Source organism: Vulpes vulpes, chromosome X, assembly GCF_048418805.1.
Source record: "Vulpes vulpes isolate BD-2025 chromosome X, VulVul3, whole genome shotgun sequence".
Classification (NCBI taxonomy): Eukaryota; Metazoa; Chordata; class Mammalia; order Carnivora; family Canidae; genus Vulpes; species Vulpes vulpes.
Genome location: NC_132796.1, coordinates 121,848,923 through 121,870,498, shown reverse-complemented (window position 1 = coordinate 121,870,498; position 21,576 = coordinate 121,848,923). Strand labels below are relative to the sequence as shown.

General features: G+C 42.7%; 1 protein-coding gene across 16 annotated transcripts in view; it reads left to right on the top strand.

Annotated features, from left to right (window-relative positions):
• The window catches only part of F8 (coagulation factor VIII), a 145,514-nt gene that overhangs the window by 6,698 nt on the left and 117,240 nt on the right, over positions 1 to 21,576 (top strand). For all 16 annotated transcript variants that reach the window (XR_011998251.1, XR_011998250.1, XR_011998248.1 and 13 more), the window contains one exon: positions 18,964 to 19,085. Coding sequence is in view for 9 of the 16 variants with exons in the window: in XM_072744190.1 (XP_072600291.1) it covers positions 18,964 to 19,085 (122 nt within the window). In the remaining 7 variants the exon portion in view is untranslated. The remainder of the gene's footprint in view (positions 1 to 18,963; positions 19,086 to 21,576) is intronic.

The window sequence follows — 21,576 nt, the reverse complement described above, 5'->3', positions numbered from 1 at the left end:
GAAAATGTCAAATCAAGCTTCAACTTTTTTTGAAGTCAGCTTTAATAATTTTATATCTGTGCAGGTTATCACTTTATTTTTTCAATTCCGTTGCCACATGATAAGTAGTTATGTGTACTTTCTTTTTTTTAATTTTTATTTATTTATGATAGTGAGAGAGAGAGAGAGAGAGAGGCAGAGAGAGAAGCAGGCTCCATGCACCGGGAGCCCGATGTGGGATTCCATCGCGGGTCTCCAGGATCGCGCCCTGGGCCAAAGGCAGGCGCCAAACCGCTGCGCCACCCAGGGGTCTCAGTTATGTGTACTTTCTTTTTCTTAAAATTCCTGTCTTTGTTATTGATCTTTTATCCACAAACGGGTTTGCAAAGGATTTATTTTGTTGGTGGTGATGGTCTTTTCAAAGAATGAGCTTCTGAGTTTCTTTTTCTCAATTATTTTTTTTAAAGATGTATTTATTTATTTGAGAAAGAGCACGAGTAGGAGGGGCAGAAGGAGAGGGAGAGAGAGTCTGCCTCGGACTCTGTGCTGAGAGTGGAGCTGGATGCAGGACTTGATCTCATGACCCTGAGATCATGACCTGAGCCAAAACCAAGAGTCGGACACACAACTGCCTGCACCACCCAGGCCTCTCCCCAGTTATGTTTTAATATTTATTTTTAGATTTTATCTTTATCGGGCTGCCTGGGTGGCTCAGGAGTTGAGCATCTGCCTTCGGCCCAGGACATGACCCCAGAGTCCCAGGATCAAGTCCCACTTCAGGCTCCCCACAGGGAGCCTGCTTCTCCCTCTGCCTGTGTCTCTGCCTCTCTCTCTCTCTCTCTCTCTCTCTCTCTCTCTCTCATGAATAAATACATAAAATCTTTTAAAAAAAGACTTGATCTTTATCAATGATATCTTAGTTTCTTTGGGTTTATTGTGTTGTATTTTTTCTAATACTTTGGGAAAAGTAATGTTATTTTTCTTTTGTCCTTTGTTTTTAATAGTGAAGGCATTTAAAGCTATATGTTTTTCTCTGAGAACTTTTTTTTAGAATCTCTGAGAACTCTTTTGCATATCACATAGGTTATGATATGAAGTTTTCATTATTTGCAGTAGTTTGTAATATCCTCTTGGATTCCATTTAAGATCATGATTTTTTTCTTTCTTCTTTTTTCCAAGCTTTTATTTCAATTCCAGTTAGTTAATATACAGTATGATGTTTACTTTCAGATGTAGAATTTAGTGATTCGGCCCTTCCATACACGCCCCCCGGATGCTCATCACTGACAAGTGCCTTCCTTATTGCCCATCACCTATCTCACACCCATTCCCCCCACCACCACCTCCCCTTGAGCCGCCATCACCTTGTTCTCTATAGTTAAGAGTCTGTTTCTTGGTCGGCCTCTCTTTTCCACCCCCCTCCATGTTCATTTGTTGTGTTTCTTAACTTCCACAAGTGAGCGAAATCATATGGTACTTGTCTTTTACTGACTGCCTTGTTTCACTTAGCTCAATACTCTCTGGCTCCACCCACATTCCTGCAAATGGCCAAGATTTCATTATTTATTTGTCATGGCTCAGAAATATTCTGTGTCTGTGTGTGTGTGTGTGTGTGCGTGCGCGCGCACCATATACTACATCTTCTTTATCAGTCAGTGGACACTTGGGCTCTTAATTTGGCTACTGTAGATAATGCTACTATAAGCATAGGGATGCATGTTATCACTTTGAAGTAGTATTCTTGTACTTTTGGGTAAATACCCAGTAGTGCAATTGCTGGGTTGTCGGGTAGCTCTATTTGTAACTTCTTGAGGACCCTCCACACTGTTTTCCAGAGTGGCTGCACCAGCTTGTATTCCCACCCACAGTGTGAGAGGGTTCTCCTTTCTCTGCATCCTCACCAACACCTGTTGTTTCTTGTTCATTTTAACCATTTTGACAGGTGTGAGGTACTATCTCATTGTAGTTTGGATTTGTAGCTCCCTGATGACGAGTGATGTTGAGCATCTTTTCATGTGTCTGCTGTGTGCCTTCTTTGGAGAAATGTCTATTCACATCTTCTGCCCATTTCTTAATTGGATGATTCGTTTTTTGGGTATTGAGTTTTTAAGTTCTGCCTATTGGATACTAACCTTTTATCGGATAATGTCATTTGCAACTGTCTTCTCCCATCAGTAGGTTGTCTTTTAGTTTTATTGATTGTTTCCTTTGCCATGCAGTAGCTTTTTATTTTGATGAAGTTCTAATAGTTTATTTTTGCTTTTGTTTTCCTTGCCTTAAGAGACATATATAGTAAGAAGTTGCTATAGCCAATGTCAAAGAGATTACTGCCTGTGTTCTCCTCTAGGATCATGATAGTTTCAGGTCTCACATTTAGACCTTGCATCCATTTTTTAAGGTTTTATTTCTTTATTCATGATAGACACACACATACACAGAGAGAGAGAGAGAGAGAGAGGCAGAGACACAAGCAGAGGGAGAAGCCTGCTCCATGCAGGAAGCCTGTTGCAGGACTCGATCCCAGGATCACACCCTCAGCCAAAAGCAGATGCTCAACCCCTGAGCCACCCAGGCATCCCTCTCATCCATTTTTTTAAAAAAGATTTATATATATATATATGTATGTATGTATGTACATAGAGTGGGAGAAGGGGCAGAGGGAGAGAGAGAAACAATCTTTTTTTTTTTTAAGATTTTATTTATTCATGAAAGACAGAGAGAGAGGTAGAGACACAGGCAGGGGGAGAAGCAGGCTCCAGGCAGGGAGCCCGATGCGGGACTCGACCCCAGGACTCCAGGATCACACCCCGGGCTGAAGGCAGGTGCTAAACGCTGGGCCACCCGGGCTGCCCGAGAAACAGAATCTTAAGCAGACTCCACACTGAGCATGGAGCCTGTCACAGTGCTTGATATCACCACCCTGAGATCCTGACCTGACCAGAAATCAAGAGCTGGGCACTTACCCAGCTAAGCCACCCAGGTGCCCCTAGGTGTTTCATCTGTTTTGAATTTATTTTTGTGTCTGGTATAAGAAAGTGGTCCAGTTTCATTCTTCTGCATGTGGCTGTCCAGTTTTCCCAACACCATTTGTTGAAGAGACGGTCTTTTCTCCATTGAATATTTTTTCCCGCTTTGTCAAAGATTTATTGACCATATACTTTTGGGTTTGTTTCTGAGTTTTCCATTCTATTCCATGGATTTATATGTCTATTTTTGTGCCAGTACCATCCTCTTTTGATGACTACAGCTCTGTAATACAACTTGAAGTCCAGAATTGTGATGCTTCCAATATTATTGCGCTTTTTTTTCAATGTTGCTTTGGTGATTCGGGATGTTTTGTGCTTCCATAAAAATTTTAGGACTATTTGTTGTGCCTCTGCAAGAACTACTGTTGGTATTTTTATAGGGATTGCATTGAATGTATAGATTGCTTTGGGTGGTATGGGCATTTTAACAATTTTTGTTCTTCCAATCATGAGCTTGGAATGTCTTTCCATTTCTTTGTGTCATCTTCAATTTCTTTCATCTGTGTTTTATTGTTTTCAGAGTCCAGGTCTTTCACCTCTTGGTTAGGTTTATTCCTAGGTATCTTATTATTGTTTGTGCAATTGTAAATGGGATTGATTCCTTAATTTATCTTTCTGCTGTTTCTTTATTGATGTAGAGAAATGCAATAGATTTCTGTATGTTGACTTTGTATCCTATGACTTGACTGAATATGCATATCCGTTCTAGCAATTTTTTGGTGGAGTCTTTCAGGTTTTCTTTTTTTTCAGGTTTTCTATATAGAATATCATGTCATCTGCAAATAGTGAAAGTTTGATTTCTCCCTTGTGGATTTGGGTGCCTTTTATTTCTTTTTGTTGTTGTATTGCTGTGTCTATGACTTCCAGTACTTCCTTGAGTAAAAGTGGTGACAGTGGGCATCCCTGTCACCTTAGGGATAAGTTCCCAATTTTTCCCCATCGAAGATGATGTCCACTGTGGGTTTTTTATATATGACCTTTATTTTGTTGAAGTGTGTTTCCCCTAAACATACTTTATTTAGGGGCTTTATCATGAATGGGTGTAGTACTTTGTCAAATGCTTTTTCTGCATCTATTGCAATGATCATATGGTTCTTATCCTTTCTTTTATTAGTGTGTATCACACTGATTGATTGATGAATATTGAACCACCCTGGCAACCCAGGAATAAATCCCACTCAATAGTGGTGAATGATTATTTTAATGTACTGTTAGATTTGGTTTGCTAGTATTTTATAGAGAATTTTTGTATCCCTGTTTATCAGTGATATTGGTTTGTTCTCTTTTTCAGTGGAGTCTTTATCTGGTTTGGTATCAGGATGATAGAATGAATTTGCAAGTTTTCCTTCCTTTTCTGTTTTTTTGGAATACTTTGAGAAGAATAGGTATTAACTCTTCTTTAAATGTTTGCAAGAATTCCCCTGTGAAGCCATATGTCCCTGGACTTTTGTTTGTTGGGAGATTTTTTTTAAATTTTTATTTATTTATGATAGTCACAGAGAGAGAGAGAGGCAGAGACACAGGCGGAGGGAGAAGCAGGCTCCATGCACCGGGAGCCTGATATGGGATTCGATCCCGGGTCTCCAGGATCGCGCCCTGGGCCAAAGGCAGGCGCCAAACCGCTGCGCCACCCAGGGATCCCTGTTGGGAGATTTTTGATGACTGATTTACTTTCTTTGCTGGTTATCAATCTGTTCAAGTTTTTAATTTTTTTTCCTGTTTCAGTTTGGTAGTTTACATGTTTCTAGGAATTTATGCATTTCTTGTAGGTTGTCCAATTTATTGGCATATAGTTTTCAATAATATACTCTTAGACTTATTTGTATTTCTGTGGTGTGTGATTTCTCCTCTCTTATTTGTGATTGATTTATTTGTGTCCTTCCTGTTGTCTTTTTGATAAGTCTGGCTAGAGGTTTATCAATTGTATTAATATTTTCAAAGAACCAGCTTCATTTAGGAGCTTGAATTTTGATTGCATTTTTATTTGCTTGTTATTTTTTTACTATTTGGATCAACTTTGAGTACCATAATAGTTTCTTATTGCTGTGTAACAAATCACCTCCAATTTTACAGCTTGCCACAGCACCAATTTATTATCTTATACTTTTAGTGGCTCAGAAGCCAGGTGGGCTATACTGGGCTCCTCTACTCAGGGTCACACAGGACCAAATCGTTGTTGATAGGGCTACCATCGTGACTGGAATTCAGTTCCTTCTCAGAAGTTCCATGTAGGGCCTTTCATCTTCATGCTAGGAAGAGTGCATCAGGTCTCTCTCATGCTTTTAATTTGTGTGACTTTTTCTGCCTTCCTGTTCCACTTTTAAGAAACTTTATGATTATACGGGGTTTGTTTAGATTTGGGATAATCTCTGCCTTTCAAGACCAGCTGATTAGCAACCTTAATTCCATCTGCAAAATTTTTTTGTCCTGTGATATAACATTTTCATGGGCACTACACCAAAGGGGAAAGGTCAAGAGAAGCAAAATTTTGCCTACCACGGGTATAATTTACATATAATGAAACACACAGAATTTTTTAAAGATTTTATGTATTTATTCATGAGAGACACAGAGAGAGAGGCAGAGACACAGGCAGAGGGAGAAGTAGGCTCCCTGCGGGGAGGCTGATGTGGGATTCTATCCCAGGACTCTGGGGTCACGCCCTGAGCCAAAGGCCTCAACCGCTGAGCCACCCAGACGTCCCAGAAACACACAGATTTTTAAATGTGAAGTTTGATAGGTTTTGACAAATGCATACAAATTACATCAGCATCACCTTAATCAACACGTAGAACATTTACATCAATCATTCTGCCAGTTTTCAGTGAGTCTCCCTACCCTGACCTGGCCCCTGGCAACAAGCTAGATTCATTTTCTACTTTTTAAGACTTTTATATCATTAGAATTATACAGTATGCACTCTTCAGTGTCTGGCTTTTTATCTTTACCATCGTGATTTAGAAATTCATCCAGATGGTTGCGCAAAGTAGCTTTAGTCCTCGTATTGCTGATTATTGCTCCATTATGGGAATATATCACAATTTATGTATCTATTCACTGCCACGTGGACCTTTGGATTGTTTCCAGTTTGGGGGCTAATATAAAGAAACCTGCAATGAGCGTTCCTATACAAGCTTTTGTGTGGACATCTGTTTTCATTTATCTTAGTTGAATATCTAGGGATGAAATTATTTGATCATATGGTAAATGCGTATTTAACTATAAGAACTGCCAGCAGATTTCTAGAATGGTTGTACCATTTTATATTCTCACCAATAACACATGAGAGTGCCAGTTGCCACACATCCTGGACAGTACTTGATGTTACCAGTATTTAGGTTTAGTCACTTTAATGACTGTGTGGCGGTATCTCACTGTATGTTTAATTTGCATTTCTGTGATGACTAAAGATTCTGAGCATCTTTGCATGTATAATTGGCTGTTCCCGTATTTCCTTTGATAAAATGTCTGTTCAGAGCTTTGGCCCATTTAACTTTTTTTTTTTTTTAGAATTTTTTTTATTGGAGTTCAATTTGCCAACATACAGCATAACACCCAGTGCTCATCCCGTCAAGTGCCCACCTCAGTGCCCATCACCCAGTCACCCCCACCCCCCGCCCACCTCCCCTTCCACCACCCCTAGTTCATTTCCCAGAGTTAGGAGTCTCTCATGTTCTGTCTCCCTTTCTGATATTTCCCAATCATTTTTTCTCCTTTCCCCTTTATTCCCTTTCACTATTTTTTATATTCCCCAAATTAATGAGACCATATAATGTGTGTCCTTCTCCGATTGACTTATTTTATTCAGCATAATACCCTCCAGTTCCATCCATGTCGAAGCAAATGGTGGGTATTTGTTGTTTCTAATGGATGAGTAATATTCCATTGTAGGGTTATTTGTCTTGTTATTTTTTTTTAAGATTTTATTTATTTATTCATGAGACATACAGAGAGAGAGAGGAAGAGACACAGACAGAGGGAGAAGCAGGCTCCATGCAGGGAGCCTGACATGGGACTCGATCCAGGGTCTCCAGGATCACACCCTGGGCTGAAGGCTGCGCTAAACCGCTGAGCCACCGGGCTGCCCTTGTCTTGTTATTTTTGAGGCTTGAGAATTCTGTATATATTCTGGATCTGTTTTCAGATGTACTTCTTTCAAATATTTTGTCCCAGCACAAAGTTTTTCATTTTGATGAAGTCCAATTTATTTGTTTTTTTTTCCTTTGGTTGCTTGTGCTTTTGAGTCATACCTAAGAAACTATTGCCAAATCCAGGGTTACACAGAATCATACCCATATTTGCCCCCAAGAGTTTTATACTATTAGCTCTTACATTTAGTTTTTTAATACACTGGATTAATTTTTGTGTGTCATATGAGGAATGGATTAAAATTCCTTCTGTAGTCTATATAGCCTGCAGTTGTGCAGTGTTAATGACCCTAAGGTACAGGCCCATACGGTCAGTAGCCTGATATCTGACTGAACAAGTAGCCACTTATCTATTAATGGTGGTCTTATTAAAAATTATTAAAAGATAATTATACTTAATACACTGTATTTTGTATTGTAGGTTTCATTTAGCATGCAGCTTGAGGTATAGTGAATAACACTATAAAATTGAATTTAATGGAGAAGATTTATTATCTAGTTCTCTGTTGTGCAGGCAGTCACGTATATTTTTACCAGGAAAAAGTTGATACAGTTTTTATTTTGATGATTCCATTTTTTATAGTCTACATTATTTTGATACTGATTAATGGGATACACTGACTCTGGACACATCCTGACCAACTCTGCCAAGTTTTGAAATAAACATCTGGGGAAATTCAGTTTTATATTATCTGTTCCTGCAGCTGCTCAACTTCTTCTAAGCAAAGGTCAGGGAATATAATAGGTTTTCCGATTCATTTTAGATAAAAGGTGAAAGAACAGTTCATGTGAAGAACATTGCTGCCAAATATATTTGGCAAGATTTATATATCAAATCCCAAGGGAAATGCACAAACAAATCCCATAGAAATTAGGAAGGAGTAAAACCCATGAGCTGGAACATTTTGTCACTTATTGTGCAGATTACCCTGAAACTGACAGAGGTACATACATCACGTGTTTCTGAACCAGAAATAATTCTGAAACTATTTACTGTAATAGAAAATGTCCTCTATATGCTCATCCCAGAACTGAATCACATACCTGGATGGTGCTGATGCTCTTAGGCATGTCCCTTTGAATAGAGTCTCCTACTATGGACCATGTCCCACTAGAATAGCGCCTTGGCGTTCTGTTTCTCTGTCTCACAACTTTCTTTTATTTATTTATTTTTACCTGTTTCCTTAGAGGGAGAAAAGAGTATTTGTGTGTGCTCTTGATCCTGTTCCCTGTGTGCTCTTCCAAGGTCTTGTTATAGTAAACGTTTTCTGTGTCTTACATTTTCATTTTAGCCAGAAATATTAAAGTGGAAGCACTGTGCTAGTGGACCTCGAAATACCTATCTGTTGACATGGGTCTCAGTTTTGTTAGAAACTGGTGGAAGCTTTGGAGAAACTGGATGGAGTAGACTCTGCAGAACCAGGGACACAAAAATGGAATAAAGGACGACTTGATGAGTGTTGAAGGACATAATTGTTAAAGTGGGCAGGAGATAGGACAAATGGGGTGTACAGAGGGGTGCACTTGATGGTATGCGCACCCGATGATATAGTTAAATGACTAAAAGCCACATAGGTCTACGGCCATGGAAGTTTTAGGGATGGTTAAAATTAGAGCACATTTAAATATGAATTAATATTATTGGGTTGAGATCCCTGGAAATGGACTCAGGCAGCTCAGGGGCTGCAGCGAGCCCTGCGAGTTGCCCCAGTGGGGCCACCGTGGCCCGGCTCTTGTGTCTCCATCCCGGTCCCTTAAGCGCCAGGCCGTCCTGGGAGCGGCCCAGCGGCTCCTGGGGGGTGTGGCCGGCCCTGGGAAGGGGCGTGGCCTGTCATGGGAAGGGGCGTGGCCGGCCCTGGGAGGAGGCGTGGACTCAGGGAGCTCAGGGGCTGCAGCAAGCCCTGCGAATTGCCCCAGTGGGGCCACCGTGGCCGGGCTCTTGTGTCTCCATCCCGGTCCCTTAAGCGCCAGGCCGTTCTGGGAGCGGCCCAGCCGCTCCTGGGGGGCGTGGCCGGCCCTGGGAAGGGGCGTGGCCTCCCCGGGCAGGAGGCGGGGTCAGGGTTTGCGTGCCGGGGTGCTGGGGCGAGAGCACGGCCAGGCGGTGGCTTGGTGGCTCGCAGAACCGTCCCGTTTCCGTCCCCAGTCCCCACCTCGACCTCCGCGCACTCACCTGCCTTGTCCTCACGCGGATGGGGCGCGGGCAGCTTCTCCGGTTCCCAGGGGGGCGGCGGGCGGCCTTTGCGTGGGCCACATCTGTGCCCGCCCTGTGTGTGACAGCACCTGAGGACGCCCCTTCTGGCCCGCGTCCCTTTCGTATGACCATTACCTAGTCGCCCCCCAGTTTCTAATTCACGGCGTTTTTGCCGTGGGAACCCTGCACACTGCTGAGCTCAAAGGTGTAAGGAGGGGCGCACAGGCTCCCCAGGAGGGTCACAGCAGAGTCATGGGTTGAGCCGCTTTGGTTCCTAAGCCCACGTGTTCGTGGGGACACAGAACCACCTTCGCACCAGTGCACATAGCGCCCCTTGGAAGTTGGCCCTCAGTCCTTACAGGGCCCCGTGGAGCTTCACGTTGGAGCCTCAGCTGTGCTTTAGGAAGTTGCTTCACTCTTGTCTCTGGCAGCGGCTGGTTGCGCGGCACGTGGTGAAGCCAAGGGATGCGGAGGTCATGGTGTCCCTTCTAGGATGGGAAGGCGTCCAAGGCAGTCAACTTGCTGTGGACCAGCTGGCTGGTCTCCCTGATGGACGGTGCAGTTTGTGCCCGCGGGCTTGCTTCCTGCTGGTGGCAGGCTGGGCTTTCAGGGACAACACTCGGTAGATGAGCCTTAGCAAGAACCCATGCTTTTGGATCTACGCACAAATTCTCTCGCTGCCACCATCGCCGCTTACGTCACATTTTGCCAGCAGTGGGGTGGCCCGTGCAGAGCCTGGCTGACATTAATTGCCAGTCGTTCTATCCACGGTCAATGCTCTCAGGTGGCATTAACATATGATAGGAGGATTTTTCTATCCTCCTATTTTGTGCCCACTCATGAATACATCTTTACCCCAGATATCCTTGTCCCTGATATTCCAATCCTGTTCCTTCTAGGCCTCTGGCTACACAACCAAACCTTTGCTGATATCCATTAGTCTGCACATATTTGAACCTTGGGCCATTTCTCTTTCTACACAAAGTTCACAACCCGTAGCATTGCCCTTGCACCTGCATAGCAAACTGACCCACCTGTAAATAAAGCTCACACTTCTTCCTCTGCTAGCAGCTAGTAATCAGGGATTACTTCCTTGGGTGGTTTTTATTTTTTATTTTTTTAATTTATTTTTTATTGGAGTTCAATTTGCCAACATATAGCATAACACCCAGTGCTCATCCCATCAAGCGCCCCCTCAGGGCCCGTCACCCAGTCACCCCCACACCCTGCCTTCCTCCCCTTCCACGACCCCTAGTTCGTTTCCCAGAGTTAGGAGTCTCTCATGTTCTGTCTCCCTTTCTGATATTTCCTTGGGTGGTTTTTATAGCTTCTTAAGCACACAAGTGGGGAAAAAAAGGGATGTCTGCTTTTCTCTCTTTGGGCATGGGTGTGGGTGTGTGCATGTGTGCACGCACACGCAGGAATTGGTTGGGGGGAGTTCACTGGTGCTTCTTCAGTATCTGAAGAGATTGCTACTTGAGGAATTGTGACACACCAGGGGCTGAGTTTTGGTCTCTGTTGCTGTCCAGGTGGACACCCACAGTAGCAGTAGCTAGATGGGCTTCGGGGACTCTGGGGCGTTACACCCACGCACCGCCTGTGCTGCAGCTGCTCCATTCCAATGTCCGTGTTGGCAGGATTGGGATTACAGGGCTGAGGCCGGTGACATCAGCTGGTGAACTCATTCTGTCTACTTGCTTGTTTGGTGCCTTTTCTGTAGTGGATGCTCTCCACTTTCTCATTCTTCCGTGCTCTTCCTTTCTATGTAGGTCTGAGTTTTTTTTTTTAATTTTTTTTTTTTAATTTATGATAGTCACAGAGAGAGAGAGAGGCAGAGACATAGGCAGAGGGAGAAGCAGGCTCCATGCACCGGGAGCCTGATGTGGGATTCGATCCCGGGTCCCCAGGATCACGCCCTGGGCCAAAGGCAAGCGCCAAACCACTGCACCACCCAGGGATCCCCGTAGGTCTGAGTTTTGACCTGTATTAATTCCCTTCTGTCTGAAAAGTTTGTTATGACATTTCCCATGAGGCAGCTCGACTGACAACAGATTCCCTCAATTCTTGTTTGTCTAGACTCGTTATTTCTCCTTCACTGTTGAAGAATGATCTTGCAGGGTAGAGAGCTCTAGGTTGGTTGTTGTTGTTGTTGTTGTTGTTTTACCATCAACACTTTAAATATGCGACACTCTCCTCTCTTCTCACTTGCATGATTTCTGAGAACTTGCATGTGATTCTTTGTTCCTCATTAGGTGAGATATTTTCCCTGTGGTTTCTTTCAAGATGTTGTATTTATCTTTGATTTTCTGAAATTTGAATATGGTATTCCTGGAAAGAGTTTTCTGGGGGGCATTTGCCCTGCTTGGTGTTCTCTGAGCTTCCTAGGTCTATGTTGTGGTGTATGACATTAGTTTGGGGAAATTCTCATTATTGCTTCGGATATTACTTCTGTTCCTTTCTCTTTCTTCTGCTATTCCCACTGTGTGTATGCTACGGCCTTTAGAGTTGTCCCACAGTGCTCGGATATTCTGATTCTGGTTTTTCTCCCTTTCTTTTTTTCTCTTTGCTTCTATTGTCATATTTTCAAGCCAGAGATTCTTTCCTTACCGTATCCAAGCTACTAATGACTCTACCAAAGGAACTCTTGGGGCACCTGGGTGGCTCGGTTGCTTAGGTGTCTGACTTTTAATTTCATCTCAGGGTTGTGAGATCGAACCTCTACCCCTCCCTCCAACTTGTGCTCTTTCTCTCTCTCTCTCTCTCTCTCTATCTCAAATTAAGTAATCTTTTAAAGGGATATTTTATTTATTTATTCATGAGAGACACAGAGAGAGAAGCAGAGACTCAGGCAGAGGGAGAAGCAGGCTCCATGCAGGGAGCCCGATGCATGACTCGATCCCAGGACCCCAGGATCACGCCCTGAGCCAAAGACACCCAACCACTGAGCCACCCAGGTGACCTGATAAAGAAAATCTTTATGAAATATTTTAAAAGATTAATATCCAAAATACAGGTTTCCTCCACTATCTGAAAGCTTGCTTTACAATACTTTGCTGTTATAAAAGACCTACTTTACTACCTGTTTTTACTAACTAATAAAATCTGAAGAGGTTTGTACCTTTTACAGAATGGTGATATTGGTTGTTTGTTTAATGCCAGTACATCTTACAAAAGGTTTCATAGGCATGTTCTACTTTTGGATAGCAGGGGAAAACTGTATATGGAGAACTTCTTAAAACTCAACAAGAACGAGGGTGGCTCAGTCAGTGGAACATGTGACTCTTGGTCTCAGAGTGGTGAGTTCAAGGTCCATTTTGGGTGTAGAGATCACTTAAAAAATAAAATCTTTTATTTAGTTATTCATGAGAGACACAGAGAGAGAGGCAAAGACACAGGCAGAGGGAGAAGCAGGCTCCGTGCAGGGAGCCAGATGTGGGACTCGATCCCAGGACCCCAGGATCTCACCCTGAGCCGGAGGCAGTCGCTCAACCACTGAGCCACCCAAGCATCCCTAAAAATAAAATCTTGAAAAACTAAACAAGAAAGCAAACAAGTTTTTTGTTTTTTTAAAAGCAAACAACCTAATTCAAGAATGGACAAAACTGACTTGAATAGACATTTCTCCCAAGACTGTATACAAATGGCCAAGAAGCACTTGAAAAGATGTTCGAAATCACCTGGGGGAATTCAAAGCAAAACTACAAAGAAACGTGATCTCTCACCCATTAAGATGGCTGTTAGATAAACAAACAAACAAACAAAAACAGAAAATAAGTGTTGGTGAGGTTGTGGAGAAATTGGTACACTTCTGCACTGTTGCTGGGATTGAAAAATGGTGTAGCCACTGTGAAAAACAGAATGATGACTCCTAAAAACTTTTTTGAAAATTACCATATAATCCATCAATTCCATTTCTGGGTATATACTCAAAATAATTGAAAGCAGGATCTTGAAGAGATATTTGTGTCCCTATGTTCACAGCAGCATTATTCTCAATAGCTAAAACATGGAAGCAACCCAAGCGTCTATGTATGGGTAAATGGATAAGCAGCATGTGATCTATTCATACAGTGGAGTATTTTTCAACCTTAAAAAGGAAGAGAATTCTGATACCTGCTACAATGTGGATCAATTTTTTTTAAGATTTTATTCATTTATTCATGAGAGAGGCAGAGAGAGAGAAGCAGAGACATAGGCAGAGAGAGAGGCAGGCCCCATGCAGGGAGCCCGACGCGGGACTCAATCCCAGGACTCTAGGACCACACCGTGGGCCAAAGACAGGCACCAAACCGCTGAGCCATCCAGGGATTCCCAACGTGGATCAATCTTAAGGACATTAAGCCAGTCACAAAAAGTCAAAGACTCTACAATTCCATTTATATGAGGTACTTAGTCAAAATCATAACAACAGAAAGTAGAATGATGGTTTCAGAGGTGAGGAGAGTGGAGAATGAGAAGTTATTGTTCAATGGATATTGAGTTATGGAGGCAGACCGCGGTGGTGGTTGCACAACAATATTAATGTACTTAGTACTACTGGACTATATACTTAAAAATGAGTAAATTTTATGTTTTATGCGTTTTACCACAATTTTAAAAATAAAAAATACCGGTAGATCACTGATCTTCCTATTTTGCAGTCCTTACCACTTTCAGATTGCATTTTCATTTTCTACCTCAGCATTCCCACTAAAGGCTTTGTAAGAAAAAGCCCAGCAGCCAAGGTGGCTCAGCGGTTTAGCGCCGCCTTCAGCCCAGGGTTTGATCCTGGAGACCCGGGATGGAGTCCCATGTCGGGCTCCCTGCACGGAGCCTGATTCTCTCTCTGCCTCTCTCAATCTCTCTCTCTCTCTCTCTCTCTCTCTGATGAATAAATAAATAAAATCTTTTTTAAAAAAAGAAAAAGCAAAATTTCTTATGGGAATGAATAATTTTCTGGTGTTGCTGCTCTTTGAAAGAAACACTGAGATTTTTGTTATTTCAGCATTTGGTTGAGAAAAAGAATAGGTAAGTAATAAACGTCAGACACCTTGTTATTGATTTCACATCTCGGTAGTTCCAGGTATGGTGTGGCTTCTGCTCCAAGCACGCTAATACCCACAATCAGAAACTGCCTCTCCTTCCCCCCACTTTTATTCTTACTGTTGTTATTTGTGACAAGGGGGGTGTCTTATTGGTCATGTTTGGGGTTCCTTCTTCAGTGGTCCCCAATACCAAATATATCCACCATTTATCTGTTTCGTCTTCCATCTCTTACAATTTCTTGCTTTTCAAAAGCCCCTGAGGGTGAACAAGATGTAAGAAACAACACCTGCTCCACCACCTGCCACGGTTGGCCAGCAGTCCGATAAGGAGCATGCCTTTATCCTGTAGGAACCCGTGCTTCCCACCAAGAAACTGAAACACTGCCCTGTGGCTCTGAGTCAGCCTCTGGACAAAGGTCTTTGTCATCTTAGGAGCAAAGCTCTTTTAAGAGCCTGTGCTGATGCAGATGCCAACCAGCTATATGATATAACAAAGAGGGAGAGCTTTTTGCCTGAATTCACAAGTAGAGACTTGGATTCTGTTAGGCCTAAGGTGAAAGAATACTATGCTATTAAGGGATGCGAGATTATTTCAACTCCATACTGACTTGACCAAGTGCTTTGAACTGCTCCAAGAAAAAAAAGACAGAAGAAAAAGACCTCTAGGTAGATGTGATTATGACCTTGGGAGGTCTTGATGGCCATTTTGACCAGATTATGGCATCTGTGAGCACTGTGTTGTAAGCTACCTGCATCGCTTCTGTGCCAATTATAATGATCCAGGAAGGATCTCTCATCTACCTGCTACAACCAGGAAAGCACAAACTGCATGTAGATACTGGAATGGAAGGTGATTGGCGTGGCCTCATCCCGCTGGGCAGCCTTGCAGTCATGTTATGACAACAGGCATAAAGTAGGACCTCACAAATAATGTACTTGGGTTTGGAACGCTTGTTAATATCTCCAATGCCTATTATGGAGCTGGTGTTGTTACCATGGAAACCGTTCCTCTGGACCATGGCCATCAAAATGTAAGCCAGCAACTGGCATCCAGAGCTGTGCCTCTGATTTACCTAATTTGCCGCTGACTTATTACTCAACAATAACAGTTCACCTTGCTTCACAGAAATTTCAACCTCCAAATGGGAAGCCCAGGAGTTTTAAAGATGTGAATGTTTAGATAATCCATGTAACACAAATGCCAGATCTCAATTTTACAGTGAGGGAGAAAAAACCTTATTTGTTAAGAAAGTTAATAAGCTCCACTACATTCAATTGGAATCATTCCACTATAAAATAAAATTCAGTACTGATTATTGTTAGGTTATTAATCAATCAATCAATCAATCAATCAATATATCCTAGAAAATTTTAAGTTTTGAAGCTGAGAAAGTTCTCTGTTAGTGGTCCTTGGTGTCCACCACAAAAACGTTCTTCTGCCCATCTTTAAATGCTTACACCAAAGGCTGCTTCTGAGTGTCTATTAATGCTAGATTCCTCTGTGTAATATAGAAAAAAATCCTTTCAGATTGGGATGTTAGGACTGTACTATTTCACTCTGGCCTTATTACTGTGTTTGGTTTTATCTTTTAAAAATCGATCAGGAATCATCGATCTAATTGTTAAACTTGAAAACAGGCAGTTATGGGAGCTATGGGTGAACAGAAAAATGCCACAAAAGGTAGATGACAACTCATGGAGCCCTCCCGACACATTCACCCGCAGCCCAGCTCTGCGGCGAGCGCACTAGGCTTCAGTGGGGACACAAATGAAAACTGCCCTTGTAGTTACAACCAGGACTGAAGATGTTATGCAGAGGACATTCACTCGTGAAAACTGAATTGTTTCTGACATTCCTCAGACTGAAAAAGCGTTGGTTCGCAGACCCCATGTTTACGGAGGACCAGGAAATGAGTTTGACACCGAGTACTAAGGATCTGAGTGCTCACTTTCAGACATGAGTGCCTGTCCCTATGCAGCCATTCACTCAAATCCCCTGAACCTTGTCCTTAGCCAGAAACTGGAAGGGGCTGGCTGGGTGGTGCGTGAGCTTCTTTCCCACCCTCCCGATTTTAGACCCTGACACCAGGCAGAGAATGACAGGGTTACTGGCTCAGCAATTCAGACCACCTGGGCCACCAAAATGCATTCACCTCTCTTTTATAATGAGGCCCTCTTCTCTCTCCTTACCGTTTTCCATCTACCAAACCAAACGTTGGCATACAAACTATGATGTAAGGAGAACCCACCCGTTGTGCTTTATGTATACACATCCCCGTTTTGTTATAAGGGACCAGCAGCTCTTTCCTTCATGGTGCTACAACAACAAAGCAAAAATCAGATTCTAAGAGGAGAATGAAAGGTAGATCAGCTGCACTAGTACACAGTTGTGAAAAGTTCACCATGAGAGGTCATTTGTAACTATTACACAAATATATATGATTGAAATCTGATGTCGAATACGAATAGTTATCAAGACAAAAGAAACAACACCTGTTCCACTTCTAACTGTGTATCTTTAGAATCCTCTCCTTTTCCATATTTGTTTCTAGTGTGTATGTTGTGACGGCACAGTGGCATGTAGTATATGGTTTATGAATGAGTGAATATACATCTGCAGGGAGTGAGTGCTCAATTTTTTTTTCATTTTTTTTTTTTTGAGTGAATGAGGTTTGGATACCAGGATCTGCACATGGAAGATTCCTTCTAGGGCAGCAGTCTTGATTTCTCCACATGAATCTTCGTTCCCCAAATGTCCATGCCTCGTGGCTATACTTCTTTGGCTTGCTGAAACAATACCAGTTGGTAAAAATCTGGGAAGTGAAGAGAGTTAGATATCCAGAAGCATAAGTCAGGAAGAGAGGCTCTCTATGGCATATAGAAAACTGCAGAACTACGCTATGCATGCAAAAATGAGTGGCAGTAGCCACCTTCAACCACTTTGTATCTTTTACCAATTCACCTAGAACCTTCTTCACTAGGATTCATATTGGTCCTCTTGATTATTCAATTGAGACTGGGCCCCAGAACACGAGAACCTAACTTGTCAGGTAGAGAGAGAGCAAAAGGTTGGGAACTAGTCTTCACCTAAAAGAGTTTTGATAACTGAAGCAAAGAATAACATTTTGGGAACATTTATATAATCAATCATAAAATTTCTGATTCAATAGCTAATTTGAATCTGAGTATCTGACTAAAGACAAAAATGAGCATGAATGGAGGGTTGACCCTAAATTACAGCTCCTACTAGCATCAGTAGATCAATGTACATAGTCTTCATTGGCAGGTTATTTTATTTGTGATATTCCTGGTATCTGTAAGAGGGGAAGTATAATTTTAGGACACACTGACAAAATTTGAATACAAGTTACTTAGAGAAAGCTACAGTCTGGGGGGCGCCTGGGGGTGCTCAGCAGTTGAGTGTCTGCCTTCAGCTCAGGTGTGACCCTGGGGTCCTGGGATCCAGTCCTACATTGGGCCCCCCACAGGGAGCCTGCTTCTCCCCCTGCCTGTGTCTCTGCCTCTCGCTCTGTGTCTCTCATGAGTAAATAAATACAGCCATTAAATAAATAAAAGTTACAGTCTGGGGCACCTGGGTGGCTTCTGCTCAAATCATAATCCCAGCGCTCTGTGATCAAGCCTTGAGTCGGGCTCGAGAGTGGGGAGTCTGCTTCTCCCTCTCCACCCCTCTGCTCACTTGTGTGTATGCACGCGCACACACTCTCTCTCTTTCTCAAATAAATAAATAATGATTTTTAAAAAATAAAGTCACAGTCTGTTATAGAGATGAAATTGAAGGATCTTGTAGTTATTGCTTTGGCAAAAGATGCAGTGTAAGGGTACCAGTTTTATGATTTATTATATGGTATCTAATGTACCAGATGACTTTTGAAAACAGTGTTTTGGTGTGATGTATGTTAGGGATTCTCTTAGCTCAGGCTGCTACAACAAAATATCACAGGCTATGTGGCTTGTGAACAACAGACATGTATTTGTCACAGCTCTGGAGGCTGGAACTCCAAGATCAAGGTGCCAGTAGATTCGGTGCCTGGTGAGGGTCTGTTCCTTGTTCAGAGATGGCCATCCTTTCACTGTGAGTTTGCATCGTGGAAGAGGTGCTAGATGCTTCTGGGGTCTCTCTTACAAGGTCACCAGTCCCGTTCTCTGAACATATAAACAGTCTGTAGCAGGGATTTATATACAATTTCCAATTTACCTTGTTAATAGAAGAGGAATGGGATGGAAGCTTTACTTCTAGCTGCTTTTCAAAGTGGGTTCTAAAAGGGTTCACAAAAGGGCAGCCCGGGTGGCTCAGCACTTTAGCGCCGCCTTCAGCCCGGGGCCTGATCCCGGGGACCCTGGATGGATTCCCTTGTTGGGCTCCCTGCGTGGGGCCTGCTTTTCCTTTTGCCTGTGTCTCTGTCTCTGTCTCCTTCTCTCTCTCTCTCTCTCTCTCTCTCTCTGTGTGTGTGTGTGTGTGTGTGTGTGTGTGCGTGCGTGTGTGTCTCATGAATAAATAAAATCTTTATTTTATTTATTTATTCAAATAAATAAGGGTTCACCAAAATGAATGACTTTTTCCTTTCTTCACACAGCTTTTCTTCCAGGGTGCCAGGATCTTTGCCACTCACCACGTCAGTCACGTACAGAAAGACTGTGTTTGTAGAGTTTACAGATGACCTTTTCAACATTGCCAAGCCCAGGCCACCATGGATGGGTAATATAAACAATATTGACTGTTTACTATGAAACTGAGTAACTGATGTCCTAGCAAGGATCCCCTAGTCTTGGAGCTGCAGTTGAAGAGGGCCATCAGGGAAATACGGTGACTGCATAGTCTCAGTCTCTGTGCAGGCTCTCCTCCTCTGCTGTTCTCTAGAGGGTAGAGTGCTCTGGGTCTTGGAGCTGGGCTTGTTTTATCTTTTCTTTACCTTCAATCACTAGCTTATCTTATCCAGTCTCACAATTTTAGGACATCTCTATGCCAGTGACTCCCAAATTGATATCTTCAGTTCAGACTGCTTACTTGATAAGTCCACTTAGATGTCAAATAAGCATGTAACAGGATATCAAGATGAGACATCTACTTTGAAATTATTTCTGAAAATTAGAGGTGACAAATACCCCCAAATCCTTTTTTTTTTTAATCTTTTTTTTTTAATTTTTATTTATTTATGATAGTCACAGAGAGAGAGAGAGAGAGAGGCAGAGACACAGGCAGAGGGAGAAGCAGGCTCCATGCACCGGGAGCCTGATGTGGGATTCGATTCCGGGTCTCCAGGATCGCGCCCTGGGCCAAAGGCAAGCGCCAAACCACTGCGCCACCCAGGGATCCCCTACCCCCAAATCCTAAAGAGATATTGTGAGTACCTGGCTGGCTCAGTAGGTAGGGCATGTGGCTCTTGATCTTGGGGTTGTGAGTTTGAGCTCCACAGTGCTTGTACAGATTATTTAAAAAAAAAAAAAAAACTTTAAAAGGGCAGTTTTACCCAGTTTAAAATCTTGGACTACTGAAAAGGAAGTAAACGTTATTGAGATGGAAACAAACCATAAGAGACTCTTAACAATAGAGAACAAATGGAGAGTAGATGGAATGAAGTGGGTGGGGGATGGCTAGATGGGTGATGGGTGATTGGTATTAAGAAGAACATATGTTATGATGAGCACTGGGTATTGTATGTAAGTGAGAAATCACTGAATTCTACTCCTGAAACCAGTATATCCGTGTATGGAGGGAGAGGGAGAGGGAAAGAGAGTATTCCAAGCAGGCTCCACACCGCCACAAAGCCTGATGCAGGGCTTGATATCATGACCCTGAGATCCATGACCTGAGCTGAAATCAAGAGTAGCTGCTTAACTGACTAAGCCACCCAGGTGCCCCTATTCCTGAAACCAATATTGCACTGTATGTTAACTAACTGGAATTTAATTAAAATTTGAAGAATAAAGAGAGATGTCAGTCCTCGTATGCAGGACTTACTCAGGGACTTGTTCAGGTGATGGTCCAAAATTGATCCGCAACCCTTAGCCCATCATGCGCCTTAAGCGTGAACAAACTGTGGGAACTTATGAAATAATTTAGGTTTGAGGATTTCTTTGTAAATCATTTTTGGTAATTTGTATGTTCCCCACCCCACAGTGGGTAGAAGGCTTCACCCTCATGTCAAGCTGTAGTGATGGAGGCTTTAGGAGAACCTGTTAGAAGACTTGACATAAGACCTGTGGAGCTCCTAAGACTGACTATTTCCTGCTTTTTATCTGGAAAACTTTCAAGGCTAGAGTCTTGGGGGGACTTCGCCTGATGGCATAATAAGGGCAGTGGGTTATAGCTGAAGTTCACTGCCACTGTTAGCTGTGAGATGAGGAAGGTCATAGGACAAGATTTGTCTCAAAAAGACGCTGCCTGAGAGGTCTTCCTGCCAGGACTAGGTGACCCCAATAGCAAAAATCTCTGTGATTATATCGCCAGAGGCCGAAACTGAGAAGATATATACAAGTGACAGCTGCAGAGGGCATGACTGGGAAGGAGAGAGTCTCCAAAGAACTCATATAAGTTCCCTAAGAAAGAAAGAGGTCAAATTTTGGCGTATCCCATAACCAGGGGCTAGCAAAGCCACATTTCGCTGTTCTTTCCAAAATAGATTTTGTCATCATGCCTCTTTTTCCACCTCTGTCCTTTTCTCACTAGCTCCAAGCTCAGAGGGTCAAGCGGTAAAGTGAGTGGGGAAGGAGGATTAGAGGAGGAAGATGAGAAATCTGGAGGAGGGAGAGACCCTGAAATTGTGGGAGATATCAAATGTTTGATATTAGGCCGGACTAGTATCACTGGATTGATATGAAACTGCTAATATGTGAAGGTTACTGGAAAAAATCTGGGATTGATCAAAATGCAAGAGGGGAAACTCCACATAACACAGGTAAAAACTATGAAAACTAAGTCTCTTTCATGTTTTCATCCAATTGAATCCACTTCATTCAATAAATCACTTGTAGGCATCTTATACTTAATATGTCTATGAGTCAGAAGTCTTGATTTTCCTCTTAATTTTCTGCATCATGGCCTGACTACTACCCAGTTGCACAAAGCCAAACCACAGGAGCCATCCTTGGCTGCTCTCATTCTTTTCCTATCTCTAACATCCAATCCATCAGCAAGTCTTGTTGACACTTCATCCAAAACAAGTCCCAAGTCTGCTTGTTTCTTGCAA